The sequence below is a fragment of the Chrysemys picta genome, chromosome 4, assembly GCF_011386835.1.
Source record: "Chrysemys picta bellii isolate R12L10 chromosome 4, ASM1138683v2, whole genome shotgun sequence".
In the NCBI taxonomy this organism is placed as follows: Eukaryota; Metazoa; Chordata; order Testudines; family Emydidae; genus Chrysemys; species Chrysemys picta.
Window position 1 is genome coordinate 2,823,552 of NC_088794.1, and position 14,002 is coordinate 2,837,553.

At 60.9% G+C, this 14,002-nt stretch overlaps 1 protein-coding gene across 3 annotated transcripts; it reads right to left on the reverse strand.

The window, feature by feature from the left end:
* Positions 1–4,796: 4,796 nt before the first annotated feature.
* On the reverse strand, positions 4,797–13,827 carry CD2BP2 (CD2 cytoplasmic tail binding protein 2). Of its 3 annotated transcripts, none has more exons than XM_065591156.1 (7): positions 13,680–13,827; positions 9,566–9,681; positions 8,746–8,893; positions 7,758–7,915; positions 7,180–7,648; positions 6,094–6,218; positions 4,797–5,082 (listed from the first exon to the last, which is right to left on the reverse strand). In XM_065591156.1, the coding sequence occupies exons 2-7, from the start codon at positions 9,644–9,646 to the stop codon at positions 4,972–4,974; spliced, it is 1,092 nt and encodes a 363-aa protein (XP_065447228.1). In that variant the 5' UTR covers positions 9,647–9,681; positions 13,680–13,827; the 3' UTR covers positions 4,797–4,971. The 3 variants fall into 3 exon arrangements, with proteins under 3 accessions (XP_065447228.1, XP_065447227.1, XP_065447229.1); XM_065591155.1 differs by having other exon boundaries at positions 9,566–9,663; positions 13,680–13,802; XM_065591157.1 differs by having other exon boundaries at positions 9,566–9,771; positions 13,680–13,718.
* Positions 13,828–14,002: the final 175 nt, after the last annotated feature.

Genomic DNA, 14,002 nt, shown 5'->3' on the forward strand with positions numbered 1-14,002 from the left:
TAACAGGTTACACACCACGGTGCTGCTCCAGTCACCGGGTACAGGGGCGGATTGAAGTAACAGGTTACACACCACGGTGCTGCTCCAGTCACCGGGTACAGGGGCGGATTGAAGTAACAGGTTACACACCACGGTGCTGCTCCAGTCACCGGGTACAGGGGCGGATTGAAGTAACAGGTTACACACCACGGTGCTGCTCCAGTCACCGGGTACAGGGGCGGATTGAAGTAACAGGTTACACACCACGGTGCTGCGGTCTCACATGTGAACTCGTGGGCGATACCAGCTGGCCTGCTGACTTCTTGCTTTGAGTTTATCAATTTGTTCCAAACCCTCCTCTCGTGACACCTCAATCTAATCTATGGAGATATCCCATCTCCTAGAGCTGGAAGGGACCCGAAAGGGCATCGAGTCCAGCCCCCTGCCTTCACTAGCAGGACCAAGGACTGATTTTACCCCAGATCCCTAGGTGGCCCCCTCAAGGATTGAACTCACAACCCTGGGTTTAGCAGGGTAATGCTCAAACCACTGAGCGATCCCTCCCCAAATCTGAAGACTGATGCAAAGAATTCATTTATTTTCTCCCCAATGGCCTTATCGCCCTTGAGTGCTCCCTTAGCACCTCGACCGTCCAGGGTCGCAGCTTCTGATGGACTTAACAAACATTGCTGTTGGTTTGTGTCCTCGGTGAGTTGCTCTTCAAATTCTCTTGTGGTCCTGCCTAGTTTTCCGTTTACACTTGACTCACCGGGGTCCATGTTCCTTTCTGCGTTCCTCCGTGAGATTTCACTTCCACTTTCTAAAGGACGCTGGTTGGCCTCTAACTGCTTCTCCTCTGTTGTTTAGCCAGGGTGGTAAGTTCTGGTCCCCATCCCCCTTCCTGGGTCGCTCGCTCTCCCCCACCCTCACTCACTGTCACAGGCTGAGGCAGGGAGTTTGGGTGCGGGGGGGGGAGAGGTGCAGGCTGTGGGAGGGGGTTTGGGTGCAGGGGGGGAGGGGTGTAGGCTCTGGGAGGGAGGTTGGGTGAGGGAGGGGGATGGGTTGGGTTCTGGGAGGGAGTTTGGGTGCAGGAGGGCGGAGGGGTCAGGCTCTGGGAGGGAATTTGGGTGCGGGGGGGAGGGGTGCAGGCTCTGGGAGGGAGTTTGGGTGAGGGAGGGGAGAGGGGTCAGGCTCTGGGAGGGAGATTGGGTGGGGAGGGGGAAGGGGTGCAGGCTCTGGGAGGGAGTTTGGTGCAGGAGGGGGGAGGGATGCAGGCTCTGGGAGGGGGCTTGGGTGCAGGAGGGGATTTGGGGTGCAGGCTCTGGGAGGGAGTTTGGGTGCAGGAGGGGATTTGGGGTTCAGGCTCTGGGAGGGAGTTTGAGTGGGGAGAGAGGAGGGGTGCAGGCTCTGGGAGGCGGGAGGGGTGCGGGCTCTGGGAGGGGGGTTGGGTGCAGGAGGGGATTTGGGGTGCAGGCTCTGGGAGGCGGGAGGGGTGCAGGCTCTGGGAGGGGGGTTGGGTGCAGGAGGGGATTTGGGGTGCAGGCTCTGGGAGGCGGGAGGGGTGCAGGCTCTGGGAGGGGGTTGGGTACAGGAGGGGGAGGGGTGCAGGCTCTGGGAGGGGGGTTGGGTGTAGGAGGGGATTTGGGGTGCAGGCTCTGGGAGGCGGGAGGGGTGCAGGCTCTGGGATGGAGTTTGGGTGGGGGGATGGGGCAATCTCTGGGAGGGAGTTTGGGTGCAGGGGGGAGGGGAGCAGGTCTGGGAGGGGATTTGAGTGCAGGAGGGGGGAGGGGTGCAGGCTCCGGGAGGGAGTTTGAGTGGGGAGGGAGGAGGGGTGCAGGCTCTGGGAGGGAGTTTGGGTGCAGGAGAGGGAGGGATGCAGGCTCTGGGAGGGGGTTTGGGTGAGGGGCACCCGCAGACACCGCCCCCACAGCTCCCATTGGCCACATTTCCCAGCCAATGGGGGCTGCGGAGCCGTTACTCGGGGCAGCGTGTGGAGACCCCCTCCCGCCCAGGGTCTGCAGGGACGTGCCGGCCGCTTCCGGGAGCGGTGCGGAGCCGGGGCAGTTCGGAACCTGCCTGAGCCCCGCTGCGCCGCCGGAGTTTTGGCGAGCAGGAGGCGCCGGGCGGGAGCAGGAGGAGTTGATCTGCGGCGTCCGCGCACCCGTTAGAGAAACGCTGATCTGGCCCCTCCCTGACGGGGGTTTGTCCAACCTGCTCTTAAACATCCCCAATGACGGCGATTCCACAACCTCCCTGGGCAACTTATTCCAGCGTTAACCACCCTGACAGGTCGGAAGTTTTTCCTGATGTCCAACCTAGACCTCCCTTGCTGCAATTTAAGCCCATTGCTTCTTGTCCTATCCTCAGAGGTTAACGAGAACAATTCTTCTCCCTCCTCCTTGTAACAACCTTTTATGTACCCGAAACTGTTCTCGTGTCCCCCCTCAGCCTCCTCTTCTCCAGACTAAACACACCCAGTGTTTTCAATCTTCCCTCCTAGCTCAGGGTTTCTAGACCTTGAATCATTTTTGCTCTTCTCTGGACTTTCTCCAATTTCTCCACATCCTTCCTGACATGTGGGGCCCAGAACCGGACCCAATACTCCAGCTGATTCTGTATCAGCGCGGGGCAGAGCGGAAGAATTATTGCTCATGTCTTGCTTACAACACTCCTGCTGATACATCCCAGAAGGATGTTCGCTTTTGTTGCAACAGCGTTACACTGTTGACACATATTTAGCTTGTGATCCACTCTGACCCCAAGGACCTTCTCCGCAGTGCTCCTTCCTAGGCCGTCATTGCCCACTGTGTGTGTGCGACTGATTGTTCCTGCCTAAGGGGAGCACTTTGCATTTGTCCTGATTGAATGTCATTCTATGTACGTCAGACCGTTTCTCCAGTTTGTCCAGAGCATTTTGAATTTTCATCCTATCCTCCAAAGCACTTGCAACCCCTCCCAGCTTGGGATCGTCCGCAAACGTTATCAGTGCCCTCTCTGTGCCATTAGCTAAATCATCGATGAAGATAGTGACCAGAACCGGACCCAAAACTGATCCCTGCGGGACCCCACTCGATTTGCCCTTCCAGCAGGACTGTGAACCACTGAGAACGACTCTCTGGGAGAGGTTTTCCAACCAGTTTTGCACCCACAATAATAGACCGACACACACGCAGTCCCGGACCTTGCAAGAACAGACAAGTTGATCCTATAACCATACAAAAGACCCTACAACAACAAACCAGGACACGGCTCCAGATTCCACAACAACAAACTGGCACCCATAGGGAACCCATCAGTAATTAGCTGGCACATGCAGCCCCAGATAGTGCAACAACAGACTAGGAGACCCTACAATAACACAGAAGATCCATATGACAGCAAAGGCACCACGCACAGCCTTTATTCTTGTGAGAGACACTATCCTAACAAAGCAGCATTTGTCAGAGCCCGACAACAGCCAAAACACACAACCCTGCCACTTATAAGACCCTACAGAAACAAAGCCACATTTCCTGTTGCCCCAATGTTAAGGCCCAGCTTGACAAAGCCCTGGCTGGGATTGGTCCTGCTTTGAGCAGGGGGTCGGACTAGAACCTCCTGAGCTCCCTTCCAACCCTGATCTTCTATGAAGCACACAGTCCTAGCATTTGTAAGACCCTACAATAACAAAATGACACACAGAGAGGCCCTAGTGTTCATCCGCTCATGAGAGACCCTACAAAAACAAAACAGTACTCTCAAGAGACCCTACAATGACAAAGCAAAACATGCACAAAAGCCCTTGCTCTCACGAGACCCTACAGTAACAAGCCAGCCAACACAACAGACCCTACAAAAACCAAGCAACACACAGAGCCCTGCTTCTCCCAGGAGACCCTACAAAGACTAACTGAGTCAAACAGCGCTGCTTCTCCCAGGAGACCCTACAAAAACAAACTGAGCCAAACAGCGCTGCTTCTCCCAAGAGACCCTACAAAAACAAACTGAGCCAAACAGTGCTGCTTCTCCCAAGAGACCCTACAAAAACAAACTGAGCCAAACAGCGCTGCTTCTCCCAGGAGACCCTACAAAAACAAACTGAGCCAAACAGCGCTGCTTCTCCCAGGAGACCCTACAAAAACAAACTGAGCCAAACAGCGCTGCTTCTCCCAGGAGACCCTACAAAAACAAACTGAGCCAAACAGTGCTGCTTCTCCCAAGAGACCCTACAAAAACAAACTGAGTCAAACAGTGCTGCTTCTCCCAAGAGACCCTACAAAAACAAACTGAGCCAAACAGCGCTCTTCTCCCAGGAGACCCTACAAAAACAAACTGAGCCAAACAGTGCTGCTTCTCCCAAGAGACCCTACAAAAACAAACTGAGTCAAACAGTGCTGCTTCTCCCAAGAGACCCTACAAAAACAAACTGAGCCAAACAGCGCTCTTCTCCCAGGAGACCCTACAAAAACAAACTGAGCCAAACAGCGCTCTTCTCCCAGGAGACCCTACAAAAACAAACTGAGCCAAACAGCGCTCTTCTCCCAGGAGACCCTACAAAAACAAACTGAGCCAAACAGCGCTCTTCTCCCAGGAGACCCTACAAAAACAAACTGAGCCAAACAGCGCTGCTTCTCCCAGAAGGCCCTACAAAAACAAACGGACCCAAACAGCCCTGCCTCTCCCGAGAGACCCTACCATAACAACCCAGCCCACGGGCACTATGTATGTATCCAAGACGCCAAGGACCTGACCCCCAGGGACTGGCAGGAGAATCCCCATTTGCCAGGAGCTGGCCAGGCCCCCTGACACAGACACCAGCCAGCAGGGGGCAGCACCAGCACAGTACAAGACATAGATATATTTTAATCCAAAAAAAATAAAGACAACGAGACATTCACACCCCACAAGCTAGGGGTCACCCCCCCAACCCGTATGCACCCCGACCTCCCTCCCTGGCTCCCCCAGACTCGAGTCCAGCCCCCTCGGCTCCAGGGGTCGCAGGCCGGTCTCGGATCACGTGTACAGGTCAAAATCCACCCGCTTCGAGTTGTAGAATTGGCCTTGGGAATTGTCGGCCTTGCGGCAGTAAACGCCGTCCTTGAAATAGCCCTGGGTCACCCACTCCTGCGGGGAAGAGACGCAGCCGGTTACAGGGGCCCGGCGTCGGGACAGGCCCCGCAGGGGAGAGTCACAGCCGGTTACGGGGGCCTGGTGCCGGGACAGGCCCCGCAGGGGAGAATCGCAGCCAGTTACAGGGGCCCGGCGTCGGGACAGGCCCCGCAGGGGAGAATCGCAGCCGGTTACAGGGGCCCGGCGTCGGGACAGGCCCCGCAGGGGAGAGTCGCAGCCGGTTACAGGGGCCCGGCGTCGGGACAGGCCCCGCAGGGGAGAGTCGCAGCCGGTTACATGGGCCCGGCGTCAGGACAGGCCCCGCAGGGGAGAGTCGCAGCCGGTTACAGGGGCCCGGCGTCGGGACAGGCCCCGCAGGGGAGAATCGCAGCCGGTTACAGGGGCCCGGCGTCAGGACAGGCCCCGCAGGGGAGAGTCGCAGCCGGTTACAGGGGCCCGGCGTCGGGACAGGCCCCGCAGGGGAGAGTCGCAGCCGGTTACGGGGGCCCGGCGTCGGGACAGGCCCGCAGGAGAGAGTCGCAGCCGGTTACAGGGGCCCGGCATTGGGACAGGCCCCGCAGGGGAGAGTCACAGCCGGTTACGGGGGCCTGGTGCCGGGACGCGGCCCGTCGGAGGTGGGGTGGGGAGGGGAGCTGGTCACAGGGGGCACACAGGGACCCTTCGCCCGGCGCTGGGACACGGCCCCTGTGGGGCGGGGGGGGGGTGGGGACTGGGCACACGGGGACCCCTCGCCCGGCGCTGGGACACAGCCCCTGTGGGGCGGTGGGGGTGGGGGCTGGGCACACGGGGACCCCTCGCCCGGCGCTGGGACACGGCCCCTGTGGGGCGGGGGGGGTGGGGGGCTGGGCACACGGGGACCCCTCGCCCAGTGCTGGGACGTGGCCCCTGTGGGGCGGGAGGGGGGTGGACACAGGGACCCCTCGCCCGGCGCTGGGATGTGGCCCCTGTAGGTTGGGGTGGGGGGCTGGGCACACGGGGACCCCTGGCTCTGCACTGGGGTCTCACCTGCATCTGGGTGCTGCTGAAGGGCCCATAGAGCTCGGCCCCATTCGTGTTCTCCCATTTGTACTCCCACATCACCTCGGCCAGCGGCTCCTCCCCATCCTCGGTCTGCAGCGCCGCAGCGCCCCCTGCGGGACAAACACCGCCCGGCAGAGCGTTCTCACTCCGCCCCGCGGCCCCCGCTAGCCCTGCCCCCCCAGTGCCCCCCACCCCCACCCCGCGGCCCCCGCTAGCCCTGCCCTGCCCCCCGGTGCCCCCAGTCCCGCCCCACAGCCCCCTGCTAGTCCTGCCCTGCCCCCCCGTGCCGCTCACTCCCGCCCTGCAGCCCCCTGCTAGCCCAGCCCTGCACCCCCGTGCCGCTCACTCCCGCCCCGCGGCCCCCGCTAGCCCAGCCCTGCCCCCCCGTGCCGCTCACTCCCGCCCCGCAGCCCCCTGCTAGCCCAGCCCTGCCCCCCCGTGCCGCTCACTCCCGCCCCGCAGCCCCCGCTAGCCCTGCCCTGCCCCCCCAGTACCCCCCACTCCCGCCCCGCAGCCCCCTGCTAGCCCTGCCCTGCCCCCCAGTGCCCCCACTCCCGCCCTGGTGCCCCCACTCCCGCCCCGCGGCCCCCGCTAGCCCTGCCCTGCCGCCCAGTGCCCCCACTCCCGCCCCGCGGCCCCCGCTAGCCCTGCCCTGCCCCCCAGTGCCCCCCACTCCCGCCCCGCGGCCCCCGCTAGCCCTGCCCTGCCCCCCAGTGCCCCCCACTCCCGCCCCGCGGCCCCCGCTAGCCCTGCCCTGCCCCCCAGTGCCCCCCACTCCCGCCCCGCGGCCCCCGCTAGCCCTGCCCTGCCCCCCAGTGCCCCCCACTCCCGCCCCGCGGCCCCCGCTAGCCCTGCCCTGCCCCCCAGTGCCCCCCCCACTCCCGCCCCACGGCCCCCGCTAGCCCTGCCCTGCCCCCCAGTGCCCCCACTCCCGCCCCGCGGCCCCCGCTAGCCCTGCCCTGCCTCCCATAGCCCCCTCCTGCGCCCCTCACTCCCAACCCGCAGACCCCTGCCCCCCATAGCCCTGGCGGTGCCCCTCACTCCCAACCCGCAGTCCCCCCAATGTCTCACCGGACGCCTGGGTTCTCAGCCTGGCCTCGTCAATGTCCTCGGCGAACATGTCGATAGCGGGCGGGGGCTGGGCGGGTGGGGGCTGGGTCAGCGCCCGCAGCCGGAGCGCCAGCTTCTCGCGGGTCTCCTGGTAGATCTCGTAGACGCCCCGCCCCACCATCTGGTCAGCCAATCCCGAGAGCCGCTCCAGCTGCTCCCGTCTCTGGGGCGAGCCCGGCGCCTCCCCCTCCTCGGGCGGGGCGGGGGCCTCGGCCTTGGCCCGGGTCCAGGCCCGGCGGGGACGCGAGCCCCGGGCCCCACCCTTGCTGCCTAGACGCTGGATGGCCCGGGCCACGGTCTCCCCTGGCCGCACCATCTCCACCATCCCCTCCAGCAGCGTCTGCTTGTCCAGCAGGGGGCGCCCCCCGTCCTCCTCCTGCCCCCCGCCGGGGGGCTGCCGGCTCCCGGGGGGCTGCTCCTTGATCCGCACCTGTGGGGGGTGGGGATCAGTCCTGGTCCAGCTGCCCTGTCTCCCCTCTCCCCCCACTCCGGCTCCTCCCCCTTGGCTTGACCCACCGTTTCTCGCCCCCCCATCTCACCCAGTCGATGTTGTCCAGCCAGTTGTCCCGGATCAGCGCCTCGCGGCGCAGGAAGTAGTTCCCCTCCGAGTCGAAGTGCCCCTCCTCCATCTCCTCCTCCAGGTTGAAGGGGGTGATCCGCACCCCGTCCTCGTAGTCGATGGTGGCCGACTCCTGCCCTGCCCGGGGAGACCCCCTGCCCGTCAGGTCCGCCACAGGCTCCCCCACTTCCCTGCTCTGCCCAGCCCCAGATTAGCCAGCCAGGCTTCCCCCATCTCTCCTGCAGGATCACCCCCAGTCTCCCCTCCGTCCCCCCGTCCAACCCCCTTCTCCCCTGGATCACCCCCAGTCTCCCCTCCGTCCCCCCGTCCAGCCCCCTTCTCCCCTGGATCACCCCCAGTCTCCCCTCCCTCCCCCCGTCCAGCCCCCTTCTCCCCTGCACCCCCAGTCTCCCCTCCGTCCCCCCATCCAACCCCCTTCTCCCCTGGATCACCCCGTCCCCCCGTCCAGCCCCCTTCTCCCCTGGATCACCCCCAGTCTCCCCTCCGTCCCCCCATCCAACCCCCTTCTCCCCTGGATCACCCCCAGTCTCCCCTCCGTCCCCCCGTCCAACCCCCTTCTCCCCTGCATCCCCAGTCTCCCCTCCCTCCCCCCCATCCAGCCCCCTTCTCCCCGGATCACCCCCAGTCTCCCCTCCCTCCCCCCGTCCAGCCCCCTTCTCCCCTGCACCCCCAGTCTCCCCTCCGTCCCCCAGTCCAACCCCCTTCTCCCCTGGATCACCCCCAGTCTCCCCTCCGTCCCCCTGTCCAGCCCCCTTCTCCCCTGGATCACCCCCAGTCTCCCCTCCCTCCCCCCGTCCAGCCCCCTTCTCCCCTGCACCCCCAATCTCCCCTCTGTCTCCCTGATCCAGCCCCCTTCTCCCCTGGATCACCCCCAGTCTCCCCTCCATCCCCCCTTCTAGCCCCCTCCCCACCGGATCCTGGCCCCCTCAGCCAGACCAGGGTCTCACCCTCCACGTCCTCTGATGCCAGGATGTCGTATTTACTGGCCCGGCCGCCGTCCCCCTCCTCATCCTCGTCTTCTTCGTCGCTGTCCAGGGAGTGTTTCCCTTTGAACCGGCTCCCTGGGCCACTGGCCCCCAGGCCGGGCTCTGCCAGCTGGGGGAGGGATGTTAGGTCTCCTCGGTTACCCCAAGAAACAGCCCCCCCCCAGGCACCACCACCCGAGTCACCCCAACACACAGCCAGCCTGTATACCCCGCCGGACCACCTCGACGCGCAGCGCCCGCACGGATACCAACCCCCAGGTCACCCCGACACACAACCCCCCCCCGGATACCACCCCTCAGTCACCCCGAGAAACAACCCCCCCAATACCACCTGCCGGGTCACCCCAAGACACAACCCCCTCCCGGATACCACCCCCGGGTCACCCCAACACACAGCCAGCCTGTATACCCCCCCCCAGATCACCCTGACAGACAGCCCCCCCACGGATACCAACCTCGGACCACGAGTCACCCCGAGACACCCCAGGGGGACACCTAACACAACTCCCATCCACCCCCTGGTCATATCCTCTCAGGGGCCCCCCTCCTACCCCCAGTGACCCCTTACCTCCAAAAGCGACTGGATGCCCCCGCACCCCCATCCCCCCAACAGGGACCCTGTGCCGTCTGGAGACCTCCCCCATGCCCCCATTCTCACAGCAGGGACCCCCTTTGCACGCCTACCCCATAGGGATCCTTCCCCCCCAATGCCTCCCCACCCCACAGAGATCGTTCACCCCCCCCGGGGGTCCCTCCCCCACATCCCATCCCCATAACTCACCTTCTTCTTGGGCATGGCCAGCTCCTCCTCCTCCTCGTCCCCCTCGGCCTGGTCCTCAAATGTCACCTTGCGCTTGGGCATGGTGGCCCCTGACGGTCCTGAGGGGGAGAGGAGAGCTGGGTGAGAAAGGGGAGGGTCCCCCAGTGCCAAGCCCCCCAGACGGGCCTCACTGCCCCTCGATAAAGGGACGATCCCAAAGCGACACCCTATGATAACAAACCGAGGCCCATGGAGCGCTACAGTAACCAACGAAAGACCCTACAATAACAAACCGCCGCTCACAACAGACGATAGCGGGAGCTGGCTAAGCAGGACCCTGCTGTAACAAACCGACGTCTCACAAGAGACCCTGCGCTAACCCACCAGGCCCTAGCAGAGGAGACCCTACAATAACAGGCCCCACGTGACCCGGGGCTGCTGTCCCAGCCACGCCCACCCCAGCTGGTCACCGATAAGTCCCTTATCTGTGGGCAGTGGTGCAGGTTGGGCGGTGCACTCCGGTACGCAGTACCGGCAAGAGATTTTTAGGGGGTTCGGGGTACGGGAAAGACTTGGGACTAGGCCCCCCTCCGGAGGAGGGGGTGGGGCTGTGCTCGGCTCCTTAAAGGAGCAGAACATGGCTAGTGAGGGCATTCATTCTTTATATGGCTTTAACAGCACAATACATACGCTAACAAACTTAAACAAAGGCCTTTTTAAAGTTTGTTAGCATCTGTATTGGGCTGGTACATTGGTCAGAAGTCCCCAGGGGAACGGAAGGAATTTAAACAGTGTTTCTGATTCTGTTTCTCCCCACTGGTCTGAACTACCCATGACATTCAGCTCAAAGAAAGAGGCAGAGGTCCACAGATTTACAAACCTAAAAATCTGTCTTCTGCTTTAAACCACCTCAGCCCATACCAGGTTTATGAACATTCAAAAGTTAACTGCAAAGGAACTATAAGGTGGACAGAAAGCTGCCTAGATCATTGGGCTCAACGGGTAGTGATCAATGGCTCCATGTCTACTTGGCAGCCGGTATCAAGTGGAGTACCCCAGGGGTCGGTCCCGGGGCCGGTTTTGTTCAATATCTTCATTAATGATCTGGAGGATGGTGTGGACTGCACTCTCAGCAAGTTTGCAGATGACACTAAACTGGGAGGATTGGTAGATACGCTGGAGGGTAGGGATGGGATACAGAGGGACCCAGACAAATTAGAGGATTGGGCCAAAAGAAATCTGATGAGGTTCAACAAGGACAAGTGCAGAGTTCTGCACTTAGGACGGAAGAATCCCATGCACTGTTACAGACTAGGGACCGAATGGCTAGGCAGCAGTTCTGCAGAAAAGGACCTAGGGGTTACAGTGGACGAGAAGCTGGATATGAGTCAACAGTGTGCCCTTGTTGCCAAGAAGGCTAACGGCATTTTGGGCTGTATAAGTAGGGGCATTGCCAGCAGATCGAGGGACGTGATCGTTCCCCTCTATTCAACATTGGTGAGGCCTCATCTGGAGTACTGTGTCCAGTTTTGGGCCCCACACTACAAGAAGGATGTGGAAAAATTGGAAAGAGTCCAGCGGAGGGCAACAAAAATGATTATGGGGCTGGAGCACATGACTTATGAGAAGAGGCTGAGGGACCTGGGATTGTTTAGTCTGCAGAAGAGAAGAATGAGGGGGGATTTGATAGCTGCTTTCAACTACCTGAAAGGGGGTTCCAAAGAGGATGGATCTAGACTGTTCTCAGTGGTGGCAGATGACAGAACAAGGAGTGATGGTTTCAAGTTGCAGTGGGGGAGGTCGAGGTTGGATATTAGGAAACACTATTTCACTAGGAGGGTGGTGAAGCACTGGAATGGGTTACCTAGGGAGCTGGTGGAATCTCCTTCCTTAGAGGTGTTTAAGGTCAGGCTTGACAAAGCCCTGGCTGGGATGATTTGGTTGGGGATTGGTCCTGCTTTGAGCAGGGGATTGGACTAGATACCTTCTGAGGTCCCTTCCAACCCTGATATCCTATGATTCTATGAACACTGAAGCCCGTTACCCTGAATGTGTGCCCGCCAGTGCCCCCCCCGGCTAAAGGTGCAGTCACACCTGAACAGCTAAAAATGAACCTGGCCCTTTTAGGCTAAACGGAGTCACGTCACTGGCTCCATCCCTGTTGTTACATAACAGAGAACAAAGCTCCAGTGGGGCGTGAGGCTGGCACAGAGGGTCTCAGGTACGTGGTGTGATTTTTCAGAATCTCTTTTGGGAATAGTCAGGGAGGTGAAATAGAAATAGCATAATCATAAGTACCAGCTATGTATGTATATTCATCTTGGTATCTGAAGTTAGGAATATGAGCTCTGGTTACTACATGTTTGCTCCTGTGGTAACGCCCACAAGGTATTTAGCCGGCGCATGAAGGGACAAGTCAAGTTGAACACCCATTAAGGAACACGTAGCTCACAATGGACCCTGGAAAACGCCTGTCTGCACTGAATGGACTTTTTGTGAATGTTCTAACCAGAAGATGGGTGGGGGGGGATGGACGTGTAACTTGCCCATGTGACTCCGAACACCATCTTCCACAGTGAGAACAGATTTCCCTTCACTTGGCACTTGGCAGAAGCTAAAAGGCCCTGGCCTGGCAACATCTCCACTTGGCTTCTTTCCTGCTCCGGCCTCTGGACTATGAACATCTACTAATGGGAGCTTTCGAACCAAGGGACTGAGGACTTTAAGGTAATCTGGGGCCTTCCTGTTTCCTTGATCCTTTGCAGATGGAGTTATGAGTTGGATCTGGTAAAGAGACTGTTCTAGCCTCATCGATTGCTGATTTCTCCCTTGCAATGGACAAAGATCAGATCTCTGCTGACTTTCTCACATGAGTCAGCAGCCTTGGATACCTGTGGTATAAGCAACACAGCCCTTGCTTGAGTGGTTTTGTTCTTTCCTCTCCAAATGTCAAAGCCTGTTCCCATTGAACTCAATAGCAAACTCCTCTTGATCTCAATGGGAACAGGATTTGGCCCCAAGAGATCAGAGAATGTGATTTTGATCAACTGCTCATCTGCCCAGAGACAGTTCTCAGGCATGTTCTGTGGGGCTGATTTCGACTGCTCCTCCTGTATGTCAGGCTGAGGAAAATAATAAAGCGATGTGGGCTGTAGTTCTAGCAAGATGTCCATGGCACACACAGTTCTGCGCCTCTTTTCCACCAAACCCAGGTGGCGCCGCATCTTTGCTTTCCTGGTGCCGGGCGGGGAGCAAGACTTAGAGACAAGCTGGCAGGAGCCTGGTGTGGAGGTAAGGGAGGCACTGACAGTGTGTTCAGGGAAATGGGGTGACTGCGCTTTGATCCTGCTTTCGTCTGAGAAGTTTTCAATGTGGGGGGCTGCGGGATCCTCGGTGACCCCTGGGAGTACAGGTGGCACCAGGGGCCCAAAGCATCATTGTGTAACATTTGGGACAGGTAAGGGGGGTGTCGGAGGGGACGGGGAGAGCCTGGGGGCCCGGGCTGGGGGCGGGGAGGAGTCACATGGAGGGTGTACCCCTGTCTGGGGGTCCAGGCTAGTAAACCCTGGTCTAGAGCTAATAAACATTTGCATATGCAAATGAGCTCCCCTCTGATGCCCCCCTTTCCCCAGCCTGCCTGTGCCCCGCGGGGCCCCCCCACGAGACCTGGGGCAGGTCACTGGGGGGGTCCCCACAGAACAGCCCCATCCTCCCCGGGGGGAGATCTAAGGGGCAACCCCCCCCCCATCCCAGCGTCCTAATTTGCATATGCAAATAACTCGCACGGGGGTAACCTCAAACCCCCCCCCCGGTGCAGGGCAGGGGGCGGGGCCCCGATTTCAGCCTCCCAACAGCCCAACCAGGGACACCTGGAACGCCTTAATTTGCATATGCAAATAACCTACAGCCCCCCCCGGGGAGCCCCGCATGGAGGCGGCCCCACAGGAACGGGGGGGAGGGACGACTGCGTCCTCCAGGCCCCACCCCCTCATTTGCATATGCCAATCACCCCGGGGCCGGACACAGGCCCCCCCGGCTGGGCCCCCCCCGGTAGCAGGCTGCCCCCCACCCGGGGACCCCACAGCCCCCTCATTTGCATATGCAAATCAGCGTCCCCCCCAGCTGCGCCGCTCACCCGTCTCCGGAGCTCGCAATGCGCCTCGCGCGACAACCGCTTCCGGGTCAGCCCGCCCTCCTTCCGGCCTCGATGTGACGTCACCAACCGTCCGTTGCCTCCCCTACGCCCCGCCCCTCGCCCCGGGTTGGTCCCGTTTCTCGCCGTTTCCTCTCATTGGCTGGGGCGGGAGCCCCCGGAAGTTGGCAGTTTGGCCCGCCCCCAACAGGGCTGCACCGGACGTGACGTCACTCCGCGGCTTCGTCCCCAAGGACCGCAGTGGGGCGGGGTTGGCGTGAGGGCAGGACTTCAAGGGGCAGGGCCCTATTTTGGGGTGCGGGGGG

What these genes read in the sequence shown, in the direction of transcription:
- CD2BP2 (XM_065591156.1), bottom strand. Translation starts at nt 9,646, where the DNA reads ATGCCCAAGCGCAAGGTGACATTTGAGGACCAGGCCGAGGGGGACGAG. An exon ending in GCTGAGAACCCAGGCGTCCG is followed by an intron (nt 6,219 to 7,179) that starts GTGAGACATTGG and finishes TTTGTCCCGCAG; the next exon opens with GGGGCGCTGCGGCGCTGCAG. An exon ending in TCAGCAGCACCCAGATGCAG is followed by an intron (nt 5,083 to 6,093) that starts GTGAGACCCCAG and finishes TCTTCCCCGCAG; the next exon opens with GAGTGGGTGACCCAGGGCTA.